Source organism: Manis javanica, chromosome 16 (assembly GCF_040802235.1).
Source record: "Manis javanica isolate MJ-LG chromosome 16, MJ_LKY, whole genome shotgun sequence".
NCBI lineage: Eukaryota > Metazoa > Chordata > Mammalia > Pholidota > Manidae > Manis > Manis javanica.
Window position 1 is genome coordinate 49,361,358 of NC_133171.1, and position 24,291 is coordinate 49,385,648.

Genomic DNA, 24,291 nt, shown 5'->3' on the forward strand with positions numbered 1-24,291 from the left:
GTTGGGTGTTAGAGATGAGAAGGTGGGGTACCTTTCCACAGTCTGACTAGAGAATAGGAGTCAGGATGGTTTAGAGTATTTGGGGCTTTCCCGCCTCCAGAGAGTTCTGAGCAGCACAGGGCCCTGTGAGTAAGATGCCCAAGCACTTTGTTTTGCCCAGGATTGTCATAGTTTATACCTATTGTCCAGGCATAATTACTATGAACAACCCGTTTCACTATCAAAGTGCCCTACAATAGACAATGAACTCTACCATCACCCTACCTATTGGGCTTACTACTAAAGTCATTCTTTTCCAGAGATTCTTTTTTTCAGACATTTTTCCAGGGGTGTAAAACACAGGGTAGGGGCAATAGAGCCTGTGTCCATAAAGAAAGGCAGCGATCGCTGATAAGTAGCAGACACCCATTATTATCATTATCATCGTCACCCAAACACAGCATTTAAATGCAAAGCGTTTACTTCATTCTATTATTTGATCAACATCTGTGGAAGGCTCCAAAGCACCAGGCACTGTAGTAAAAGCAAGAATACAAAGATGATCAAGGCACTGTCTCATCAGGAGCTCCCAGGCTTTGTAACATTTGGGGCATCCTCCTGGCACTCAGGCATGCATTATCGCATTTAGTCTTCACACCAAGCTCACAGAGGCGGGTGTTATTGCCTCATTTTGCAGGTTGGGGATCTACAGCTCAGAAACGTACAATGATTTGTGTAAAAGCACACAAAGACTTAAGTCCAGGTCTCCTGAGCCCAAGTTCTTCTTTCCAGGGCTGCCCCCAGCTATTTCTGACAAACCCACCCCTAAAGCATAATCTGTGTTGCACAGGACATTCCTCTCCCACTTCCAGTTTGCAGCTTCAGTGACATGCTTGGGTCAGCTGAAGAAGAATGAAATGTCTGGCAGGGGCAAAGGAAGGAGGAGAGATCTTTTCAGTTTCTCTGTGGGTAACACTTCTTCCCTGAGGACAGATTCTTATATTTTGGCTGTCATGTATAACGCTGGATTGGAAGGGGAAAAAAAATCCACGTTCATGTTTCCATCTCAGCCCTTGATTCACTGTGTGATCTTGGCCAAATCACTTAGCATCTCTGGGCCTTAGTGGTCCCACCTCTGACATAGGTTGAGTTATTGCTCTTTATTCCATGGTGGTCAAAGGGATGAAAATGAGGAAGCAGGGCTGGCTTCTGAAGACCTGCGGGATGGAGATGAACAGTGGGATGAAAACAGATGTTGGGAGATAGTCCTCTCTGACAAACTACCTGACCCCACACCCATATACAGTTTTTCCTTTGACATTTGGAAGAGTGCTCTGGACTGATAACTAACGGCTTCCTTTTGCACAGTTCCTTTCCTGAGCCCCATCCCTGGAGGCCCTCTGACTCCTCTGGCTATTTATGGCACCTCCTGGGGGCCTGGCTGGCCCCTGGCTTTCCCTTCCAAGTCAGACCAGTTTCCCCTGCTGGCCCCAAAGAGCAGCAGCTAATCTGGGGAATAAGGTGCCTGGAGCAGACTCCTCCCCCCACAGCAGCTGCCACTATACTCTTTTTAGGGCAGGCATTCCCCATCCCCCATGTTAACACTATTGAGTCCGTTTCTGTCAGAACACCCCTCCTGCAGAGGCGGAAACTGGGAAATAAGGTATCTAGTTCAAGGTCACACAAGGAGTCAGGGGGGTGCTGGGATTTGAACCTAGGCCAGCCAGCCTCCACACTGCATGCTTTTCCCCACTGTGTTATGCTGCCTGGAATTGCGTAACGGTGAGAGCTGACACTGGCACAGCCTTTCCTGGGGGCCCAACACTGGTCTCTATGGGGCATGAAAATGAACTCATTTACTCCTCACAGGATGTTGGGGTAAGTACCGTTATTATCCTCATTGTATTGGTGAGGAAAGTGAGACCAGAGAGGTTAAATGACTTGTCTGAAGTCACGCAGCCAGAGAGAGCAGAGCTATGTGCTTCCAAGGTCATGCTTATAACCCCTTCACCACTCAGTCCTACTGCTACCAAGATCCCCAAGGCCAGGCTCTGCAGATGGGGGCAAGAAGGGGACTAAGGGTACAAGGAATTTTTGCAGGGAGATTGGACTTTGGAAGCACTTGGTATATGAGGCATGCACGCATGCGTGTGCAGTGAGTGTACGTTTAGAGACACCAGACAGTTGATGACCAAGGATGGACAGCAGAAAGGGAATTCTCCCCATCTGTTCTTGCAGAATTCTCCCAATTCTCTCTGGAGGGCAGTGGGAGAAGGAACTGAATTAGGCACAGGATAAGCTGCAGTCTGTTCTCCTCTATCTCCTTTCCCATGGTCATTTCAGAAAACATTTGGAGGTCCTAGGAGGTGGCTGAGAAGGAGGGGACAGATCAGTCATGGCCATTTGTTGTGTCTCAGCCGGATGCTTATCTGCCCTCACTGGGAAGGGAATAGAAAGGCCAGGAGGGGGCTGGTGGAAAATAGAAGCTTCCCCAGGGGAAGGTTTAAATTCTTCCTCTGTGAAAGCAGATACCTTGGGAGTGCGTTGATGGAGTGGGTGATTTATGTGCAGGGACAGCTGGGACCCCAACAGCCTGTTGTCCCAGAGACCCAGCTCAGGCATGTCCGCCCCTCAGTCACTACTGAGATGAGGTACACAAACAACCGGCTGCAGGCAGCAGACACTCCCCCTGGCGGCAGGAGCCTGCGCCCTCAGGCAACCGCTCTGTTGACATAAACATGAGGTGTCCCGAGCTTTGGCCCCGTGTGGGGAGGGGGCCAGGGGTCTCCCAGGGTCTGAGGCTGAGATGGAAGAATGCACTAGAATCACAGGGCATGCCAGGGTTTTCAGTCTGATCCTGGGCAGGACACAACGCTTGGCTTGCCATGCAGGACACCCTGCCCCAGGCAGGATGGTGATAGTTGGGACTTTCGTCCTGGTCACCATGGCCTTCCAGTCCAGCAGCCACTCCCAGCACCACCTGGTTATGCGGCTGGTGCTTTGAGTCTTTGAGGAGAAGGATCTGATAAGAATCGTGCACATTAAGATGACTAATAGTGTTCCGCTTTGTAGGGGTGTTTGCAGGGCCAAAGAACCTACTTTGGAGAAAGCAATAAACTTAACAATCAACATTTGAGAGGTGACTTTCAACCCTTAGAATGAAAAAATGTGAGGAGGAGGTACAGATGGAGGGGCTAGGGGCTTTTCTGGTGCTCCTCTGAGCAGATGATTTCTGCGTGGGCTGTGGGACCCTGGCGATATAGGTGCTAGAGGGGTCAGTGAGGCTGAAGGGACACTGTTGAGGCCCTGGGTGAGACACAGAGCTTCTCCCGGCTTGCTTGCCAGAAGAGAGGGTGGGCCTCAGTGGGCGAGGGTTCCTGACAGTTAGGGACAGGGAAGGAGCCTCCATGGACTCCGCCAGAGGATAAAAGACAGAGGTCCCAATCTGAGGGGGTCCAGACCAAAGCCAGCCTTTGTTTGGATGGGTGACTTTTATGCTAATGAGGATCAGCAAAAAGTCCTTAAAACAAAAGAGGCTTGTGCTTGTTTTCTGGGACTTCAAGAAAGAGGAACTTGAGGGTACAGGGGAACCCCAGGAGATAGAACAGATGTGGGTTCTATCTAAGGACTGAAAGTCACCTCTACCTGTCCATAGGTAGGAGGGGCCTGAGGCGCACAGGGAAAACACTTCCTGGGCTCTTCCCCCTCCTAGCCTAGCTGACCAACCTTTGTCCACTGGACATACCCCTACTGTCTGTCAACCTCACCTGCCCCCTGTGTCTCCATGCCACAGATATTTGCAAAGGAGGGAAGAATGAAGCATTCAGGGAGGAGGAAAGGATGGGTGAGGGTACAGTAGAATGAGACAGACCGTCTCCTGGGGTTGCTGTTTTACCTGGTCCTGCTCCCTGCCTCTCCAGACATTGGTTGGGAGATCAACACAGTCCAGGAAGGGCTCATCTCTCCCCCCACCACTGAGTGAACCATATTCAGAAGGTATGTACCCACTCAGGCAAATGGGAAAACTGCCCCAGGACAGAGAAGCACACACACATGGTCTGGATGGTGGGATCCCAGGACACATCTGCAAAGACAGGAGGCAGCTCCGTCTCTGTTTAGGCACAACTCTAGGGAAGGGGCAGAGTGTACTCCAGGCTGGGCTCAGGGCTGGAGTTGGGGTCAGGAAGGGCAAGAGGCCCAGCATGTTGAGCAACTGGGGAATTAGAGGCTCCCACCCAGGACCCAAGGAGCTGGTGCAGAGGGAGATTTTCAGGACTTCTTTGAAGTCAGAGGATGAGAATTGGAGATTGGGATCTCATAATTTCTGGCTATTTCTGCACAAAGCTAAGGAAGCCCTTTAGTTTCGCTCATATTGTATCAGACGGTCATGTTATTCCAGGCTTGGGACATTGCCCAAATCAAGCTTCCTCCTAGGGCCAAGTATCCAAAATAGGAGGTCTCTGGAACCCTGGGTTTGTGGCATCAGCTTACCCCAGGGAGCTCCAAGTTATGTGATAGGCATGGTGCAGCTCCTTAGAGCGTCGGCTTAACTCCTAGAATTAGCTGGCCACATGAATAAAATTGGTAGCAAGTATTTATAATGCCTATATGAGATGAGGGTGATAATATGATAATGACAATTACTTCTGGGGTGTCTTCTTGTTTAAGGTCATAGCAAAAATGGAGCTGGGATGAGAACCATGGGGTGTGTGGCTTCCTAGCCCATCCTCAACCAGTATTTATAGATTACATTTATAAATTTCAAACAGCTACATGTATAAATGCAGTTATAAATTTAACTAAAACCAGATTAAAAATATTTGATCAAGGTAAAGACAAAAATCCACATGAATGTGTAAGAAAAAGAGCCCGTCATTTTGCGTGTGTGTGTGTCAGGCTAGCTAGCCCACAGTAGGTCATTCATTCTCCTGGCTCTTAGGAAGTTTGGGAAGTCTGCCAAGGTCTCGGAGCAGGCTGGGTGTCCAATTTTAGCGTGAATCAGAGCCATATGTGCTTATTAAACACGTGGCCTCCTGAGTTCACCTCTTTGGAAAGCTAACATTTATTAAGCACTTTCTCTGTGCCAGACACTTTTTAAAATTATCTCACTTACTCTTCCCCCACATTCTATGAGGTCCCCATTTTACAGATGAAGAAAATGAGGCATAGACAGTGAAGCAAGATGTACCAGGTTACCAGTCAACAAGTGAGAGTCAGTATCCAAGCCCAGGCTGGTCTGACCCCAGGGCTGAAACTGAAAATCACTGCTTTCTATATAGTCTTCATTCCCCAAGATGATCTGATTCCGCGGGTCTGGAGTGGGGCTGGATTCCAGGCCTTCCACAAGTGCCCCAGGAGGTCACCGGGCCACACTTTGAGAAGCAACATCCTGCGGCAACTGTTTTCCGTCTGGCTTCTAATCTCAATTGGAACCACCTAATAAAATTTAAAAACTACTAATGCCCTTCCCTTTTTCAAAGAGAGATTTTTTAATTGGTCCAGAGTGGCTTACAGGTGTTAGTGGGTACCGGCCAGCATTTTCCTTTAATGGGACGATGTGTTCATGTATTTAATCAATCAACCAAAAAAGATGTAGGAATACTTACCCTGTGTCCTGTGCTGGGGACACAAAGGTGGGTGGAACAGTGTGTGGGCCTTCCAGGAATGCAGGTGACCAGCCTTCCTGGCTGGGCAGAGCCTGCCCTGAGTGGAGGAAGGGAGGATGCAGATTTCTTCTTGCTTCTTCTCCCTTGGTGAGCTCCAGAAAGAGCCAGCCTTGTCAGACGATGGTGTCCTCTGGCTTCTCCCCCCTGTGTGGTTCTTGGTCCCTGCCTGAGAGGACATAGTTGGTTCCAGATGGGGAACTCAGTTCACAGAACCACAGAATGTCCAAGTGGAAGGGACCCCTAGAGACCATCCATGCCTGAAGCTCTCAAATTTTAGTGAGCAGCTAGTTAAATCTGAAGATACTTGGAGCCATCCCTGAAGTTCTCATTTGTAGGTCTTGGGTGGAGTCTGAGGAAATCACATTTTTCATAAGCTCCCAAATGGCTCTGGGACACACTCAACATTGGTTCTCAGGCATGCGTGAGGCCTGTGGAGTTTGAAAAACGCCGATGCCCAGGCCCATCCCTGGAAAGCCTGGCTGATATATCGAAAAGCTCCTACCACAAGGTGTCTGGGCCTTCCTGCTGGCCTTGCACAAGACTTGGGGAGGTGGCTCTGGTGCCGCCACTCTTTGCTACCATGAAAGCTTTGAAACAGGAGAAGAAAACGAGAGGAAGGGCAAAATGAAAACAAAGAAGCCAATGAGAAGGTTTGGAAAGACAGAAGTCCAGACAAGCAGCTCCTACTGAATTCACTCACCAGCACCGAGGCTTTTCTTATTATAAAAGCAATTAACAGGTGTAAAAAAACTAATAGTATAAGAAAACAAAAATAAAAAAATGATCTATGATTTCACCTAGCAGAGATCATCACAAAAAGTCTTAGAATGACATATATGATGTACAATATATACTGTGCAACCATATTATATGTTATAATATGGTTATTAATATAACATTAATTGGAATAAATAAAATTTATTCATGTATATAATATATAGTACATAACATACTACATGCTATATAGTATATAACATAACCTAACATATAATGTGATAATATAAATTTGACATGTATAATTAGTATCTTTTTCACTTTATCTACTTTTATCTACTTGTTCTTATGTCACTTTTCAGAAAGATTTTTTTCAGGTAATTAAAAATCTAAGCCCTAAATTTTTTGGCCAGCTTTGGGAGGACATGTGAGTTGGGTAGAGGTGATGTGCCCAGCCTCTCACATACACGTGTGCATTCATTCACATGTGCACACACACATGTACAGGCACTTCTGTTTCCCCTCTGCTGCCCTAGACACCATAAACTCAGATACACACTTCCCATTTATACCCTCAAAGTCAGTAGCACGATTTTATTGATTGATATCACTAAATTAACATTTATTAATCCAGGATTATTAAATGTAAAATAAGTTTCCTTCCTCTTTCCCATTTCTCTGAATTCCAATGGAAACTGGCACTAGGGGACCCAGGACAGTGGCTGCACTGGGGCGAGTCACCTCGAGGGACTCATCAGTCCCTGGCCACCAACCCCCTGCCCCCAGCTCCATGGACCTGTCTGCTCTGTCTGCTCTCTCTCCCACCCCTCCCCTGGCATCCTCTCTCCTCTCCTGTGCCCTGGGGCCTCAGTCACTCTTCTGCCCCGCTGGCTGAGGCTGGTGCTCTGGACAAAGGCTGTCCATCCACAGCCGATAGGCGATGGAAGCAGTCACGGTGAGCCAGACCAGGTAGGGCAGCAGGAGCAGGGCAGCCAGCTTGTTGATGGGGTGCCAGATCAGCGCTGTGCTCACCACTAGCCCGAAGAGCAGCAGCAGGTGGAGCAGGGCCTGGGCGGGGGCAGGGCAGTCAGGCAGGCTACCTTGAGAACCAGGCTTTGACCTTTCTTTCTGCAGCAGCCTGGACCCAGTGAGCCAGGTTCCTAGGACTCTGTGCGCTCAACTGGAGCTCAGTCTGCCCACCTGCTACCTGCCTGTCTGCACTTGATTGATCAGCTGTGTTATCTGCTTCTGGGGGCCTCACCTTCCCCTCCACTACTTCTCCTGCTGAGCACTGTACACCTTACCAGACCAGGGGCGTGGGCTGCAAAAAAGAGGATCAGAACGGTCCAGCTGATGGTGAGCTGCACAGCATAGAGGCCAAGAGGCAGGGCCAGGGGCCGCCCAAAGCCCCCTCCCAGGTCCTTCCACACCAGGTAGGATGCATAGCTGTGGAGAGATGGCGGCAGGTACACTCAGAAGGAAGGTGCCGTGTGGCAAATGGAGTAAGGCCTCTGACATAAGAACTCTTGGTTACTGAGAGGGAACACCTGTGGGTGGAAATGGAGGCAAGAGGAGCTAGGCATCGTCTGAGGGGAGGAGTTGGGCATGGTGGGGTGGGTGAAGGGGTGGGGAGATTGGGGGAGGGTGGAAGAAGAGGGTTGGCTGGAATGAGAGGCAGTCACAGAGGAGACTCACCATAAGAGGCACAGTGGGGTGCCATCCCTTTAGAGGCTGGCATGCAGCAGTACTTCAGGCCTAGGGGGACTTGCTCCCACCCCAGCAGGTGCCAGGGCCATGGCATGAGGAAAAAGTGCTTACCCCATGAGAGAGAAGATGGTCATCCACACTGGCAGCAAGATCTTGTGAGGCGGGCACCAGGAAAGCTTCCTCGGGCCATCACACCAGCCAGACATCCGACGGCCGGCAAGCAGCCAGACCACGATGGGCCCCAGGAGGGGAAGAGCCACAAAGATGGCTCCTTGAGGCCACATTCTCCTCAAGAGGCAAAATCTGGGTGGCAGAGAGCATGCTAGTGGGAGTCTCCTGCTAGGCCTCTCCCCGTGTCTGCTGGCCTTTCTCTGCCTCCTCCCTGACGCTGGTCCCTGGCCTGAGCCCCTCACAGGAGGCCTAGTCATAAAGCCTCCTCTCCCGCCCCCTCTTGCGCCAGCTCCCATCCCACACTGACTTGCCCTTTTTCTGGCTTCCACACACTTATTTTCTTGACACCACTCTCAGGCACTCGGAGCGTCCTGTGCAGTATTGGTAAGTGCTTCTGAGCGGAACGTCCCCCTCCTGCAATGTGTATCTGACTCTGACTCCTGGAGCTGAGGTCCAGGTGTGACCACCTTCACCTCCCACAGTGGGTGGCCCTTGGCCAGGTATAAAGCTCAGACGGAATTCAACTGAGCCAACTTAACTACCCTGGAAGGACCGTGTTCGGTGGGCAGCAGCCAAAGATCCCTGGGGGTCTTTTCTAGTCAAGGATAGCCAGCCCATGTGCCCCAGGCTTATCTCACTACACCACACTGGCAAATTCAAGGGACCCACCCAGCCCGAGCTCCTGCCCAAGTTCAAACACAGCCGAGGGCCACTGTGGGCTCCCTTCTCTGAAGCCTTAGCTCTCGCCTACCCCTCAGGGGCTGGGGAAGCTTTCTCCTGCACCTCTCCACTTCCAGAGGGTCAGGGTGTAAATACAAGTGTACAGATTTCTTGTGGCATGACTTCTCAGGCAAACAACTGACTGGTTACAAAGTTGCCACGGTCCTTTGCACATTGCTTTGCCTGTCATTTGCATGTGGGATGATGCACAGACCCTCCTCCCATCAAGGACCCCACCCATTATCATTCTTCTCATTGCACATGATATTTCAGCCTCCTCCCCGTGCTTGTCAGGATTGGCAGGAAAAAAAAATGTGGTTATCCTTTCTCAGTGTCCTGGAGTGATGGCCTACTCTAACTTTTCCTGTCAAGGGCCCCTGACCACATCCTGGGGGTTCTGGGGACAGGGCTGACCAGCCTGCCTGCCTGTGCATCTTTCTATTTATCTTTCTCTGCTCCTCACTGTCCATTTATTCATCTTCTGCCTTTCTGTCTCCCTGTCTCCTTGTTTTCTGTTGTTCTATCTAGTGTTGGAGGGTTCCTCTCCACCTTCTACACCCTCATCCTCTTTTCTCCTGCTCTCCACCACTCTCAGAGCCCCCTTCTTCCCAGGCCCTTGTCCCCCTTACCTCAAGCAGCACTCCTCCCAGACCCAGTGCTTGATGATTTTCGATATGTGGAAGGCAGAGGAGGGTGGGGGATGAAGAGAAGGGTGGAGTGGGGCTCCCAGCTGGCCTGCTTTTCTCCAGTGACAGGGGTGGTAACATTGGCTGGGGAGTCCAGATTGCTGCCTGCATGGCTCTGAAGGTCTCCTCTTAGCAGGGTTGCCCCTGCTTTGCTAGACCTGGCCTCTGCAAGGTTGCCATGATGGACTGGCAGAGGCTGTGGCACTGTGAGACTTGGACCTCCTGTGACAGGTCAGCCCCAGGCTGCAAGGCTGCTGATGCCTGTGGTCTCTGCATCCTGTGAACCAGCTTTGTGTTCAAGGGGTGGTGAGGACCCTCTCATTTCCCCAGAACTTTCATGTAATTGGGATTGTCCCCTAGTAAGGCAAGCACCAGCTTTGGAAATGAGTCTATTATACATGGACACAGCTCCTGCTAATAGCCGAGTTGGCATGGCCCTTCTGGCTTGGAACTTGAGCTTGACAGATCTTGCCCTAAGCCCCAGAACTTCATGACTCAGAGGAGAAGGCAGCCTCCTGTGTGACTCAGACAGAGCTTTGTTCCATAAAGACTAACACCTGCCCTCTTGTTCCCTATCAAAGTTCTTAGCACCTCTTCCTTGCTGTTCTTTAGGCATGAGGTCCCCTTTCCAGGTTGGCTGATCTCCACCATCTCTTTGCCCCACCTCTCTACCTTGGGGACTCAGGTGCCGCTGGAAGGTGTTTATCCCATCCTCTCGCCTCCAGCCAGGAAAGGCAGCAGGGGTGGGGTGGGGGGTTACAGTCAGAGACCAGAGGCTAGAGAATCATTAACTGAGATGAGAGCAGCGGCAGTTACTTATTTTCTGTGGGAGATGATAACTGGAGCCTGGAAGTTCACTGAGGTTTGTCAACTGCAGGAGGCCAGACCATGGGGATAACAGTTACCACTTACTAAGCACCCAGTTTGTGCAAGCGTTTCACCTTTGTTAGTTCAATAATGACAGTGCTTATTATTTGCAGCTCAGAAGGTAGATATTATAATCTGCATTTGATAGACAAGGGAAGTGAGGCTCAGAGGGGTTGAGTGACTTGTCCAAGATCACACAGCCAACAGGTGGGTTCAGTGTTGGCAGTCTGGCCCTGAAAATCACCTGTTTTTTTCTCTCAACTGGCCCACTCTTTCATTTGGCATTCTTTATTGAGCACCTATTATGGAGCGGGCTGTACCAGGAACTGGGGAAAGAGAGGCAAACAGGTGGAAAAAAGTCCCTCTTCACAGGGAGCTTTCACTTCAGTGGCAACATCTATCCCAGGCAGTTTCTAAGGAAAGACTCAAGTTGCAGTAAAACCCTGCCAACTCTGAGAGTGGGTGGTGGAAAGAGCACTGGATGGGGAGCAAATATGGGTAGACCCCAGTGCCACCAGCGACTTGTGTGACTCATTACCCTTCCCAGCGCCTCCTCCCGCATCTCTGTGCAGGAAAGGGGTGGAACTCCATTCTGTCTGAGCTTCCTAGACTGACTCCTGGGACTAGCATCAGGTGGGGGCTTCTTAGAGATGCAGAATCTCAGGTCCCATCATGGATCAGAACATGCAGTTTAACAAGATCCCTCAGGTGGCCCCTGTGCATGTTATTGTTTTAGAAGCTCTGGTTATGGTCTTCTCTCAGCTTCTGCCATTTCAACAGCCTCTGGCAGGGGATGGCCACTCACCAGCAGAGGGCACTGGAGGGAGGAGTTGCTTGCACCTGTACCCAGGCTGTCTCCCTTCCAGACCTAGACTGGTGAGTCCACTGACTTCTGGGATCCTCAGCTACTCCCTTACCTAGGCTGGACTTTGCCAACAGTCAGGGACAGACACCCCCTCAGCCCTCTTTAGGGTACTGGGAGGCAGGACTCTGCCGGGAAGCGCCAGGCCACTCCCACCTGGATTCCCCGCCCACCTCCACTGTCACCTGGCCTGGTGACAGGGTCTGGCTGACCTGTTTCTCAGAGAAGGAATTACTGTTCCTGGACAAGCCAGCAGTCCTTGGGGACACCTACACGGTAAGGTGGGCACCCTCCTGAGGTAGCTGGTGTTACGGGGGCATTGTGATGGGACATCTGGGGCCCAGGGGAGGAGCCCGGCCAGCTTAGCCCGGGCCTACCAACGTGTGGGTACTGTCTGCTGGAGGAGAAGGAAAAGGGGCTCAGGGGAGGGCCACTACCTGGAGGGTGTGAGGATGAGGGGCATGATCCTATGCACCAAGGAAATGCGTACCAGGCTGATGAATGTGCCCTTGATTTGCATTTGGACTCAGCCATCCTACTGCTTTTATGTCCTTGGATACCTGGAGATCTATGAAGGGACTGAGGAGGATGGGAAGAGCCAGTGATGCTGGAGACGGGTTGAGAGTTTCCTCAAGGATACAAGCAGAGCATTGCAGCAGGGCCTGGATCCTTGTGGTAGGAAGGCAACTTCCTAGGGACATGTGACACCCTTGTCTTGGGTCCCTGCTACCCAGGATGACCTGGGGTCAGGGCAGGATGAACTGGAGGCAAGGGCAGTAAGAAGTCAGGTGTGGGGTTGGGGAACCCCAGTCTGCATTTAGCTGCTTGTGGTGCTGGAGATTTGGGACCCATGCCCCTCTCGGGGAAAGGGGAAGATGGAGTGAGGGCCAAGGGGGCCTGGAGACCTGTCACCTGGAGAGCAGGGACTGAGCACGGTGGAGGAGATAACCTGCTCCAGACCAGGTAACCAACGGGCTCCCCGTGAGAGGCCCAGCAAGGCTTTGGGGAGTGGTACATACCAACCGCTCCAGGTTGGAGGCTGGGCAAGGGGATTCTGCTGTGCCACCCAGTGGGGTAGAGGGGATATGGACTCTGGTCTCTGGAGGCCCCAGGAAGGTTGTCGCTATAGAAACAGAATGAGCCCCTCCTTTCTTTCAGGTTAGCTGGGCCATCAACAGCTCCTGGTGGCCGGGCGGGCAGGGGCTGGTGGGGAGGGTGTCACTCACTCTGGAACCAAGGATATGCCTTTGTTCCTTCCACTTATTTTTATTTTTGTTTCTTTCTCTTCCAACTTCATTTCCTTTAGAAGTGGAAAGAAAGAGACCTTGGGGAAAAGGAGGGGCAGGGAGAGAAAAGGAGTGTTTTTTGAAGTCCTGTCACCCCTGTTCATCCCTGGCTTCTACCTTCAGTTGTAGCTAAATAATCTCCTGTCCGTCCTCACCGTCCTCACTGTGGGGAGAAAACTTGGCTTCCTTATCTGTGAAATGGAGATAAAAATAACATGTTGCTCATAAGGCTGCTGTGAAGATCATAGGCCACATAGAGGGTTTTAACTCAGTGGCAGAGAGCAGAGCCCCATAAATGCTAGCTATTCTTATTATTACAATAATAATTCCAATTATCTTTAATGTGGATGAGCCAAAGGAATGGATGGGACATAGAGGGAAGCCTGCTGCTCCAACCCCCATTCCCACCAGATTTGGGGCCTTGCCAATGCACTCACTTCATTTGTGTGCCTCCCAGGAGGCTGGGCCGAAGCAGGCTGCTGCTCTGTTTGCAGGGTGTGATTTTAAGGCAGAGGGGACAATGCCACCCCTTCCCTTCCTGTTTCCTGTCTACATTTTCAGTGAGGACCAGGGCAGAGAGGTCTTTCCTTAGTTTTCAATCCCGAGGACACAGAGGAGCTTCTGCTTCTGCCTGGGAGGACCTGGAAGGGGGCTTATAGTTTTTGAATCTCAAGGAAGGAAGGAAGGGGTGGGCAGGGAAGGAGCAGTAGGTTTGGGGTAAGGCCTCAGCTCCAGCTGGGTGGTGTGAGGGAAGGCAGTGGGGAGCAACAGATGCCGGAAACTTTTCTAGTGCAGACCCTGTTGAATCCGCTGCGGGGAGCCGGAGATCTTTGAAGGAAGATACTGTGGGTAACGTGGGTTGAATGAATCCATTGCTCAGAAGCTCCTTGAGAGCTGAATAAGATGTCATCTTTGGCAGGGCTGAGCTTCCCACAGTGCCTGGTACACAGCTGGTGCTCAGCAAGTGTTCATTTGAGTGGGACAACCATGTGACAGCATATAGTCAAGAGTTGCTCAGTGCATGTGAGCCAGGGGCAGGTGCTATAGAGCAGGAAAGGGTCCAGGTGGGTAGATGAGCAGGCAGGGGAGGCAGGTGAGGGGTGAAAGGGAGAACAGCAGAAGCAAAGGCCAGAGGCTAGATTTAGTGAGGTGTGAGGAGCCCATGGCCCGACTGGAGTACAGGGTGTTAGAAATTTAAGGGAGGAAGAGAGAAAGTAGGAGGGGGAGGCAGTAGATGCCGGAGGGCCTCAGGGAGAGCTGACATCTGTAGGGAAAGCTGCCGGAAGGGCCAGGTGGTCCCAGGTGATCACCAGCTAAGAGGAGGGTCAGTGTATACTTTTGCACGGCTCATTCCACCCTAACTGGAGGCCCCCACTTTAGTTTTTCTTTCTCTTTTTGTTTCCACTTTGAACTTTTGTTACTCTTGCTGTATTCATGAACCCCTGTGAGTTAACTTCTGACTTTTCTGGAAGAAGGTGGGGCAGAAGAAAAGCAAATATATTTGGACAGTGCTTTATCTTCTACAAATGCTTTTCACATGATCTTACGCCATCCTCACAATCACTCTGAGGGGTAATTTTTTTTTTCACTTTTAATAGCTGTTAAAAAGAATGACAAAGTTAATATAAAATACATGCTTGGTGTGAAAAATTCAAAGACTATGGAAGAAAGAGTTTGAGAAAATTGAAAGTCCTCATTCACACCTTCTCCTCTCTCAATTTCTCATCTCTTTCAGTAATGACCAGTGGAAATAGTTTGGGGGTGCCTCCTCCCAGACCTATGCTTTCCAAGGCAGAAATTACTAGCACGTATGGCTACTGGGCACATGAAATAGAGCAAGTCCCAAACGCGATGTGCTATATAAGTGCAAAATAAATACAAAAACTCGGTATGGATTTCAAAGGCTTCCTATGAAGAAAAGAGTATAAAATATCTCAGTCGTTTTATATTGACTACCTGTCAGAATGATAGTACTTTGAATATATTGGGGTACATAAAATATATTATTAAAATTAACTTCTCTTGTTTCTTTTTATTTTTTTAATGTGGCCACTAGGAAGTTTAACATTACATATGTGGCTCACATTTGGTTTTTATTACATAGCACTGCTCTAGACTTTTCTGTAATTTACATATACACACCCATAAATATGTATCTATTCTTGTATATAGTTTTGCTATTTATGTTCATGAGGTCAGAGGGTGTCTAGCTGTCTGTGACTTGCTTTTCCACTTAAAGATTTTTCTCTATCAGTCAGAACACATAGATCAAGGTAGATATTTTGACAGATGAGGAAACTGAGGTATACTTAAGCAAGATGACAAGCTCACTTAGCCAGTGACCAAAGCGGCATTTGAACACATTCTCTAGCTCTAAACCCAAGCTCTTTCTGCCTCAGAGGAATTTAATTTAATGTACTAGGTCATGGTAGATAATCTTGAGTAAGAGAGAGAGAGAGGTGAAGTTCTAATAAAGGAATCAATCTGATTGGGGCACCAGGGCGCACTGGAATGAAGACCATTTGCTCCCTCATGTAGCTGCTTGGAAGCCAAAGCTTGGCCTCCACGACATTGTAAAGGCTTACCTTGCACTGACCCCTTTTCCTCCCCCAGGCCCTTGACCTTGGCTGGCACAGGGGAGCAGGGGAGCTGGATATTAGCATTGAGTGACCAGGCGAATGTGCTCCCATGAGAGCTGTTTCCAACCTGCCCTGTTCCTACTGCTTGTGGGGGTCCCTGTGGCAAGCGCCCTCCTTCTGGCCCAGTGCCTTCGATGGCACTGTCCTCGCTGGCGGCTGCTGCGGGCCTCCTGGAAGTTGGACAGCCAAGAAGAGCCAGTGCCCCATCCCACTCCCCTACCAGAAAATGAGGCCTCCAGGCAGTGCCCGCCAGCCACACTCTCGGAGATGGCTGCCTTCTACCAGGAACTGCATACACCTACCCAAGGCCAGACCATTGTCCGTCAGCTGATGCACAAGCTGTTGGTGTTCTCAGCTCGAGAGGTGGATCACCGTGGTGGCTGCCTGATGCTCCAGGATACGGGCATCTCTCTGCTCATCCCACCAGGTGAGGGCACCTGGATCCCTCCTCTGTGTACATTGCATAGTGCCCAAGGGTGCCACACCTAAGGAAGCATCATTCACTGACATCTTCATAGTTTTGAAAATTGTTTATATTTTTCTATGACTTTACTGACTCCAAAGATGGATATGTTACATATTTTTATGACAACTTCCTGACAGGTGGAAGCAAATGCCCTGTTCTAATGAACGGTATGTCATGACAATTCTCCAATAAAGGAGAATAGAGTGTCTGGAAGAAGAGTGCCTTTTGCAAATTCACACAGCCCCGTGGGCTAGTGGCAGCCCTGGAAGGAAGGGGGTGTCTTGCTCAGGGTTGCACCACAAGTCAGCTCACAGTCATCCTGCTTTCCCTGTGCGCCCTGCTAGGCGCCCTTTCTCTGGGGCTCCCATCCCCTATCCCCTCCCACCGTGGCCTGGCCTCGCCTGGGGCAGTGGTATGCCTGCCTGCCAGGCCCATCTCAGCTCTCTACCTCCCTAGGTGCTGTGGATGTGGGCCGCCAGGAGCGGGTATCACTGGTCCTTGTGTGGGACCTGTCTGATGCTCCGTCACTCTCTCGAGCCCAGGGACTGGTGAGCCCTGTGGTGGCATGTGGCCCCCATGGGGCTTCCTTCCTGAAGCCCTGCACCCTCACATTCAAGCACTGTGCTCAGGAGCCTGGCCACGCCCGTGCCTACAGCAGCAATACAACCCTGCTCGATGCCAAGGCCTGGAGGCCGCTGGGGCGGCCGGGGACCCACACCTCACGCGACGAGTGTCGCATTGACCTCTCCCACTTCAGGTAGGTGCAACCCATCGGCCTGTCCTTCTTGCCTCTTTTTCTCTGCCTCATACTCATCTGTCTGCAATGGAACTCCTTTATCTGTCCCAGATGGCCTGCAAATCCCATGTCCCCATATCCCTTCCTGGTCCCTCTGTCCTCGTGTCTATGGCAGCTGGTCTCACCCCAACCCTGTCCAGGGCCACACATCCCAATGTCATCTCTCTGCCTGTCTACAAAGGTCTGACTCAACCCTAGCCCTCTGTCTAGAGGGGGCCTGTCCCATCCCCACCTTTGCGGATCTAAAATTGTCCATTTCTACCCTGTGCCCTGTTCAGGACTAGGACGAAATGCCAATTACAGTTGGTCCCCTCCAGTTTTCTAAGACTCTTCCTTTCTAGGCTCTTAGGTCCTTCTGCCTCCCAGTTTCCCTGCCACCCACTGACTGGGGCAGGGCCAGCCATGCGTGGGGCCACTCCCAGGCACAGAGGCCCTGAGCTCACCTTCCCTCGCTCCCGTGCTGGGGGGTACTGGCTGGCTCTTTTCCCCACTCAGTGATGGTCACCAGGACATGACGCACTGTTTGTTCCCCTGCTGCCTCTCCCGCCCCTCAGTTCCTGCCCTATGGGCCCTGGACTGTTCTCCTGGGCTCCTTGGGGGCTCCCCACAGAGGCCTCTGGGAAAGTGGGAGCTGAGTGGCAGGTGCACTGGGGTCCCGGCCACTTGTGTGCCTGCTCCCTGCCACTGCCTCCCTCTGCAGCCTCTACACCTGTGTGCTGGAGGCGCCTCTGGGCCGGGAAGCCCGCAAATGGCTGCAGCTGGCTGTGTTCTGCTCGCCACTGGCACCGGGTCAGTCCCACCTGCAGCTGCGCATCTACTTTCTCAACAACACACCCTGTGCCCTGCGGTGGGCCATGGCCAACGAGGAGCCCCACGGTGGCCGCCTGCGCGGGCCCTGCCAGCTCTTCGACTTCACCGGAGCCCGAGGGGACCAATGTCTGAAGCTCAAGTACATCTCTGAGGGTGAGGGAGGGCAATAGAGAGCTCCACAGAGGGAGGGGCCTGGGGTAGAAATCTGGGAACCTCAAGTTTCTTCCAGACAATCCTGGGCAGGGAGAGTGTCAGGGGGGCACAGGCTTCTGCTGCTGTTTCTAGGGGCCCCCAGGCTTGGCCCACTGCCTCCCTCCATGGCCCTCTTAGCCCTGGTTCCTCCATGGGAGGACAGGGTGATGAGTGGTGGGGGGAGGGGAGCAGAGGTGCTGCATCCTCCCAAATAGGGAGGGAGAGGGAGGCTTTTATTGTCCCATCTGGATGGAGCAGGTGTCGGAGGAGGAGTCCCAGTCTTCTCTGCCCCCTTTCCTTTGTGGCTTCTGGAATTGCTGAGGGGCGTTTGTGTGGCTGTGGAGAGAGCACATATGCATGGCTGCTTCTGGGGGTAGGATGGGAGGTTGGGGGGTGAGAAGGGAGGGTGGAGGGTCGGGGGGGAGGGAGACCACTCAAGGGTCCCCAGCCAGGCTCTGGGGACTCCCACCCACCCTCTGAGATGCTCTCGTGTCTTTGCTCCCTCCTTGCCCCTCCCTACAGCATCCTGCATGGCGCCTGCCAGGTAGGCCTCCTCAGACACCCGTGGAAGGCCCCACTCTCTGAGGCCCTTCCCTCTCTGTCCCCTTCCCAGGTTGGGAGAATGTAGATGACAGCCGTAGCCAGCTGGTTCCCCATCTCCACATCTGGCATGGAAAGTGCCCCTTCCGCTCCTTCTGCTTCCGGAGAAAAGCAGGTAGTGAAGGAGCCCCGAGTCCACCGCCTGCCCTCTCCCCTCCCCTCCCGGCCACCCTAGGGCTTGGCAGCTCCTATTTGGTCATGCATGCAGACCTTCTCTTAAAGGCGAGGAGCCACAGCAGATCTTTGCAGAGGGAAAGATGGAGCGTCCTGCTCAGCTTCTTCAGATTTCCAAAGCCTTACTGTAGAGTCCCTTTCAACCTGTCCCGCTCTCTTACCCCAGGCCTTATCCCCCTCTCACCTGCCACACCTCCTCTTTGTAGCCAATGAGAATGAGGACTTCTCGGCACTAACCAATGAGATCATTGTCACCATGCACACCTTCCAGGACGTAAGTGGAACTGAGGGGCAAAGGAAGGAGTCCTGGCAAAAACCTGGGGGAGTCCTGGGCAAAGTGGCTGACGGTGCCCAGTAAGCATGGCCCTAATCATATAATCGAGCCAGTGAAGATGTATTCTTCCAGGGGCTCAGACCACCTGGCCTCCAAGTTACTTTCCATCCCTGACTCTGTCTTGTGTAGCCATGGATGAATCCAGGAGGAGGGTAAAGGAACCCAACACTAGACTAACCCCTTCTCCCAGCCCAGAGGAACCTGGGCATCAAAGAGAAGTGGTTTCTGTCCAGGCGGACTGTCTGCATCTGAGATGATGTGCACCTTCAGGGTGGAGAGTGACCAGGAAGGGGGGTCTTGAGTAGGCGGGAGTTAGAAATCCCATTCTTCCAAGGGGGAAGATGTAAGGGAATCAGGCTTGAGAGTTTTTGGGGAACCATGGTGGCATCTTAGTGGAGAGGAAATAGATATCCCTCAGGGTGTCACTTGGGGAGGAGGAACCAAGGACAGTAGGGATGGAGAGAAGGGACCACATATACCTGAGTTCAGTGTCTCTACTTTTGAATGACCTCCCCCTGCCCCTTGACCCTACCCAGGGCTTCTCCAGGTTTCCTAGGATGCATGCACCCTGTTTGGTCTTCATGTCCCAGGTCCCCAAGAGCTGAGTAGGCAAACTGAAGGCTGAAGGCTCTGGGCTTAGGGAAGTAGAGGGCAGGGGGTCCTGGGTGGGGTGCGACTCTGTGTCTCTGGGTGACAGGCTGAAGGAGAGACATGAGGAATGGACGGATATTCCCTAGCTTCTTGCTCAGGAGATGTCTCTGATCCTTAAGTGTTCCCTACCTCTCTGTTGGCCCAGGGCTTGGAGACCAAGTACATGGAGATCCTCAGATTCCAGGCATCAGAGGAGGAATCCTGGGCAGCGCCACCCCCTGTCTCCCAGCCATCCCTGTGCAATAGGTGAGGAGGGGTTTTTTGGGGCTGCCACCTGGGGAATGTTTGGGGTTCCTGTCCCAGTGCCATCAGGGTGAAGACAGCATTTGGAGTGTGCATGGGACCAGACTGGGTCTCTCTGATCCTCTCCTCTGGGAACACCATTTCTCTTCATCTCAGGCTGCCTCCAGAGCTCTTTGAGCAGCTGCAGATGTTGCTGGAGCCAAACAGCATCACAGGCAATGACTGGCGTCGCTTGGCCTCCCACCTGGGGCTCTGTGGCATGAAAATCCGGTAAGAAGGATGAGGTCTGCAACTGGGAGAGGAGGGTGGATTGGGGTGGTGGGGTAGGAGGAGAGTTTCTCAGGACACCTTGGAGACTGAACCACAGACCAGGGAGCAACTTAAAGGTCAGAGAATGGCTACTCCCCACCCTTTCCCCATGAAAGGGTAGCTCTTTCTATTTATCATTGTGTTCTCAGTACCTAGAATGATGCCTGGCTCATAGTAGATGCTCAATAAATATTTTAAAATGAATCAATCAACATGTAAGTCATTAGGTACACACTGAGTGCTGACATGCTGTGCCCAGAGGGGCTGAATGGCAGACTAATAAGAGAATGTGTGCAAAGCATGTGGCTGAGGACCGGGCACATGTTCATTCAACAAATGTTAACAATAATGGGGGCAAGGCAACCATGGTCTCTGCCAAGAGAAATCAGTCAGAGAACAATTCTGAGCTAAGCCCCAGACCCAGACAATGCACACAGTGGTCAAGACTTCACCCAGAAGATGGGACTAGAGCTGGACTCAGCTGAAAACAGGGTGAATTTTAAAGTCATCCTTTTGTTAAACATTTATCAAGTAGCTACTATGTTCTGGAAAACTATGCTAAGCATTGGCATACAAGATGAATGAGACATGGTCTCAGCGCCCAGGAGCTCCCGCCTTAGCGAGGGATACAGAGCTTAACCAAATGAAGGCAAGTCCTTATTGTACGTACCCAATATTGCATAGCAAGTTGAAAACAGAGATACACAATAACCAAAGCTAGAATACTAAAGATCTGTTGGAGCCACGACCAGAAGTCTGAGCTGAGGGGTGCAGAATGGTCTCCTCTACCAGGGAAGCGGGGATTAGAAAGGGCTTCAGGGAGGCCGTGGTGGGGAAGGAGGGTCAGCCGTTCTGTTTGGGGGCAGGGAGTAGCAGAGGTGAGTGTGGGAGTGGTGTGTGCGAGGTGGGGAAGAGAGAGTCCTGAGGAAGGTAGGTTGAGGAGGGTATCAGGGGAAAAGGCAGAAAAAAACAGAGCAAGGCCACGTGGTGGATGACTAGCAAGTCGGGAGGGTGGGCTTGGTTAGTAGGCGATAGAGATTCTGGCAGGTTTTTGAGCAGGGGAGGGTCATGGTAAAAGGCATGGTTTAGACCAAGTGTCCCCTCAGTGGGTGGACGGCACATTGGTCCTGGGACAGGAGGGGTGTGTTTGGGGTGGGGAGGGAGGGAAGGCAAGCAGAGATCATCAGAGCTGGAAGCAACCTTGGAGGTCCTCTCGTCCCCGACCTCGGTGTAGGACGAGGAATCCGGTTTAGGGAGGAGTGGCCTTTTAGCCTGGACAGTCTCGGGTCTCGAAGTCCACCAGCAGAGTCCGCTGGAAGGCAGGCAGGAGCTGGGTAGGCACCAGAGCGGGGGAGGCGTGGCTCTCGCTGCAGCGCCCCTCTCTGGCCCCACACTCCGCCAGGTTCCTGTCCTGCCAGCGCAGCCCTGCAGCAGCTATCCTGGAGCTGTTTGAGGAGCAGAACGGCAGCCTGAAGGAGCTGCACTACCTCATGACCCTCATGGAGCGGCTGGACTGCGCCTCCGCCATCCAGAACTACCTGGGCGGGACGCCGGGAGGCAGCCCCGCCCCGGTCCGCGGGGGCGCCTGGGAGAACCAGGGCCTGGAGCTGGATGAGAAGCTCTGAGCGTCCCGCTGGGCCGGGGCCGGGTGGGGCGCTCTCCGCAGCACTCTGGGCACCGGGAGGCCGTGGGATATGCCTCGACACCTCGGAAGAACATAGCAGGTGTTTCCGGCTGTGATTACTGTCCTCATCAGAATCCTTGGGCGGTGTTTGGGGCCACGGGGTGGCTGGAGTGCCATTGCCAGCCTTCCCGGGTCTGGACCACCCTTGCACCACGCTTTGTCCTGCATGCAGATACCCTCCTGGACGGCAGGGGGCGCAGGAGCCCGGGAGATGGCCCCAGCGTGACCAGTCTTTGGGAAACTGTTAGGGTGCCCTGTTGGCACTCTTTGGGGACTGGTCAATCCATAAGTATTCACTGAGCACTTAGTGACACCCAGCAGTGAACTGATACCATGGGTAATTCTGGAATATATGAGAGGGTTTTGAAGTCTTGACAAGCCCACAGTTCTGTGGGAGGCAAAAGGCACTCATGTGAGCTGAGGGCCAACTCTAAAACAGCAGGTGCTTAGGGGATGTTCCTGTGGTATGAACTTTTCATGCTTTAATAAGAGTTTGAGAAGGCAGGGAGCTGAATATAGGCTGGAGCATTGAGAAAGCTTCACGGAGGATGTTGGAGAGAGGATTTGGATGCACAGAGTGGTTCCCAGAGCTTTAGGTGGGGGTAGGGGGAGATGTTGACTGAACTTAAAAGTAGAAGCCATGAGTAAGCACGGAGTGAGGTGTTCTGCAGCCCAGCCCGGTGGGTGTGAGGTGAGGGGAGGATAAAAGTTCAAGGCCAGATCTAAAGATCGGCAGCTGTACCTGGCTGTCCACTTGTCTCCTTTGCATTCCTTTGTCTCTTTATCCTCCTGTTCTTGCCTGTTTTCCTTTCTCTCTCTGCCATTATCTGTTATAAAATATCAAAACTGAAAAGAAACTTCAAGATTATCATTCTTGCCCAAACTTTTTATCTCCCCTTCATCTTGAACTGTGTGACTTTTAAGTCTCTCTGACTTCATTTTGCTGCCCTCTCTCCTGCAGTCAGTGTCTCTGTCAGTCTATGTCTTTGCACCTTTTTGTCTCTGCCTAGTTGCTGTGCCTGCCTTTCTAGGTTTCTTTCTCTGAAACCCTCAGTCATTGTCCTCAGGCAAGTGTCTTGAAACCAATGTTAAGTTGTCAAAGTATATGGAAAGACACTGGGCTGCCCTAGGAATAGGTGGGTGGGGATGTTTCCCCATGAATCAAGATCCACTTTAGGGTCAGGAAATAAAGGATAGGGATTTAAAAACACCCCAGTCAGTTAACAAATATTTATTCAGCACCTACTATGTGTTAGATACTGTATTAAAAAAAAGATCAATAGGCTGGGTCCTGATAACAGAACAAAGAGTTTGACTCAATTCTAAAAATGTTTTTGTTTGCCAACAGGTGTTGTCAAATTTTTTGGGCAGGCAAAAACAATCTCTCTGGCAGTACTAAAAATTTGCTTCTGTATTTAATTAAAAATTATTAAAGCTTTTTCTATGATGAAAAATATTGTATAATAAAATATGAAAATTGCCTTTCATTGTTCTAACTGTATTTTGCTCAGATTGATAACTTTGAATGTGGGTATGAATGGTTTGTTGGTAGAATTGTCCCAATGAGAGCAGACTGGAGAGAAGCGTCTTGTGGATTGTGCTTCCAGGATGAAAATCGTCGGGGTCCAGCATGGTCAATCCGGGAGGGTCATGTCCTTTTTGTTGAAAGCAAGGCTTTGGGCCCCTCCACTCTTCCCCCTCTCCCAGCACCATCCGTCCTGTTCTACCCTTCTCCTTAGTCCTCCCACCCCACCAGAAGCTGCCAGCCACTCCAGGTTGGTGCCTCGGCCTTTCTCCCCCTTCCCTGGGTTCAGGGGTGGACTGCTAAGAGCATCTGTGGCCCTGAGACTCCCAGAAGCTCTCCTTTGTGCTCCCATGTTCTTGCTTTCCATGCCAGCCAAAGGTATCTTCATTTTGTTTTCCTCCCAACCCTGGAACAACTCTTTTTAAGAGTTTCAAGCCTCCTGGAATTGTGAATAGCAGATTCGGGAGTTTCTGTGATGGGATAGAAGGCCCTCTGGCCCCCGCCCAAACTGTGTGCCCAGAGAGGGAGACTCGGAAAGCTTACAGATAGCAGGCAGCCTGACCCCTGTAGGGCAGGTCCTCCCTTTCTCAAATCAAACCCAAATGGCAAGTTATTTGCCAGCACCCAAAGCCCAGATGTGGTGGTTGAGATGGGGGGGGCATTAAGAAACTTAGTGTGCAGCCTGTCTCCAGCACTAGTGCAGCCCTCATCTCCCTGGCTTTAGTCTCTTTGACCTTGGCTGAAGTGATTGTGTTCAAGGCTCTCCAAGGGCCTTCCTTTGATTGAAATGGGCACAGAAATGGTACACTGGAGATCCAGAGGACAGCCACTTGGGGAGTTTTTCCTTTGTGTGTTGCCTTTAAATAGGACAATTGGTCACTGCTTATGGCCTTACCTCCAGCTCTTTCTCTGATGGGTTACCTTCCTGGTCCCTAAAAACATCAAATTTGTCACTTCCGTGCATGTTTTAGAGGCCTCGGCCTGAATTTCCCTACATTGGATTTAGAGCTGGGAGGGGAGTGAGAGGGAAAGGTTGGGCCTAGGTCTGTAGGGTTAGGGCTCCAGTGCTCAGAGGTAAACTGTGTCCTTGGCACCCATCACTGCTGAGCAGCATTCATGCCAATGACCAGAGCTGTGCTGTCCAACAGAAATACTATGAGAGCCACATATTTAATTCTACTCTTTCTAGTAGTCACATAAAAAAATGTAA

At 51.5% G+C, this 24,291-nt stretch overlaps 2 protein-coding genes across 7 annotated transcripts; one reads left to right on the forward strand and one right to left on the reverse strand.

The window, feature by feature from the left end:
- The first annotated feature begins 1,680 nt into the window (after window positions 1-1,680).
- UNC5CL (unc-5 family C-terminal like) lies at window positions 1,681-23,048 on the forward strand. 6 transcript variants are annotated; one of them, XM_037004667.2, is made up of 10 exons: window positions 1,681-1,857; window positions 7,494-7,792; window positions 15,272-15,724; window positions 16,220-16,520; window positions 17,260-17,522; window positions 18,175-18,276; window positions 18,542-18,609; window positions 19,466-19,566; window positions 19,720-19,833; window positions 21,275-23,048. In XM_037004667.2, exons 3-10 carry the CDS (start codon window positions 15,337-15,339, stop codon window positions 21,495-21,497), a joined length of 1,560 nt encoding a protein of 519 aa, XP_036860562.2. In that variant the 5' UTR covers window positions 1,681-1,857; window positions 7,494-7,792; window positions 15,272-15,336; the 3' UTR covers window positions 21,498-23,048. The 6 variants fall into 6 exon arrangements, with proteins under 6 accessions (XP_036860562.2, XP_017508606.2, XP_073080284.1 ...); XM_017653117.3 differs by having other exon boundaries at window positions 7,494-7,715; XM_073224183.1 differs by having other exon boundaries at window positions 7,497-7,792.
- TSPO2 (translocator protein 2) lies at window positions 6,945-10,287 on the reverse strand. Its single transcript, XM_017653120.3, has 3 exons — window positions 8,178-10,287; window positions 7,664-7,805; window positions 6,945-7,427 (listed from the first exon to the last, which is right to left on the reverse strand). Exons 1-3 carry the CDS (start codon window positions 8,531-8,533, stop codon window positions 7,227-7,229), a joined length of 699 nt encoding a protein of 232 aa, XP_017508609.2. The 5' UTR covers window positions 8,534-10,287; the 3' UTR covers window positions 6,945-7,226.
- Window positions 23,049-24,291: the final 1,243 nt, after the last annotated feature.

What these genes read in the sequence shown, in the direction of transcription:
- TSPO2 (XM_017653120.3), bottom strand. Translation starts at nt 8,533, where the DNA reads ATGGGAGCTGGCGCAAGAGGGGGCGGGAGAGGAGGCTTTATGACTAGG. An exon ending in ACCATCTTCTCTCTCATGGG is followed by an intron (nt 7,806 to 8,177) that starts GTAAGCACTTTT and finishes ATCTCTCCACAG; the next exon opens with CTATGCATCCTACCTGGTGT. An exon ending in CAGCCCACGCCCCTGGTCTG is followed by an intron (nt 7,428 to 7,663) that starts GTAAGGTGTACA and finishes GCCCCCGCCCAG; the next exon opens with GCCCTGCTCCACCTGCTGCT.
- UNC5CL (XM_037004667.2), top strand. Translation starts at nt 15,337, where the DNA reads ATGTGCTCCCATGAGAGCTGTTTCCAACCTGCCCTGTTCCTACTGCTT. An exon ending in CCATGCACACCTTCCAGGAC is followed by an intron (nt 18,610 to 19,465) that starts GTAAGTGGAACT and finishes CTGTTGGCCCAG; the next exon opens with GGCTTGGAGACCAAGTACAT. An exon ending in CAGCCATCCCTGTGCAATAG is followed by an intron (nt 19,567 to 19,719) that starts GTGAGGAGGGGT and finishes TCTTCATCTCAG; the next exon opens with GCTGCCTCCAGAGCTCTTTG.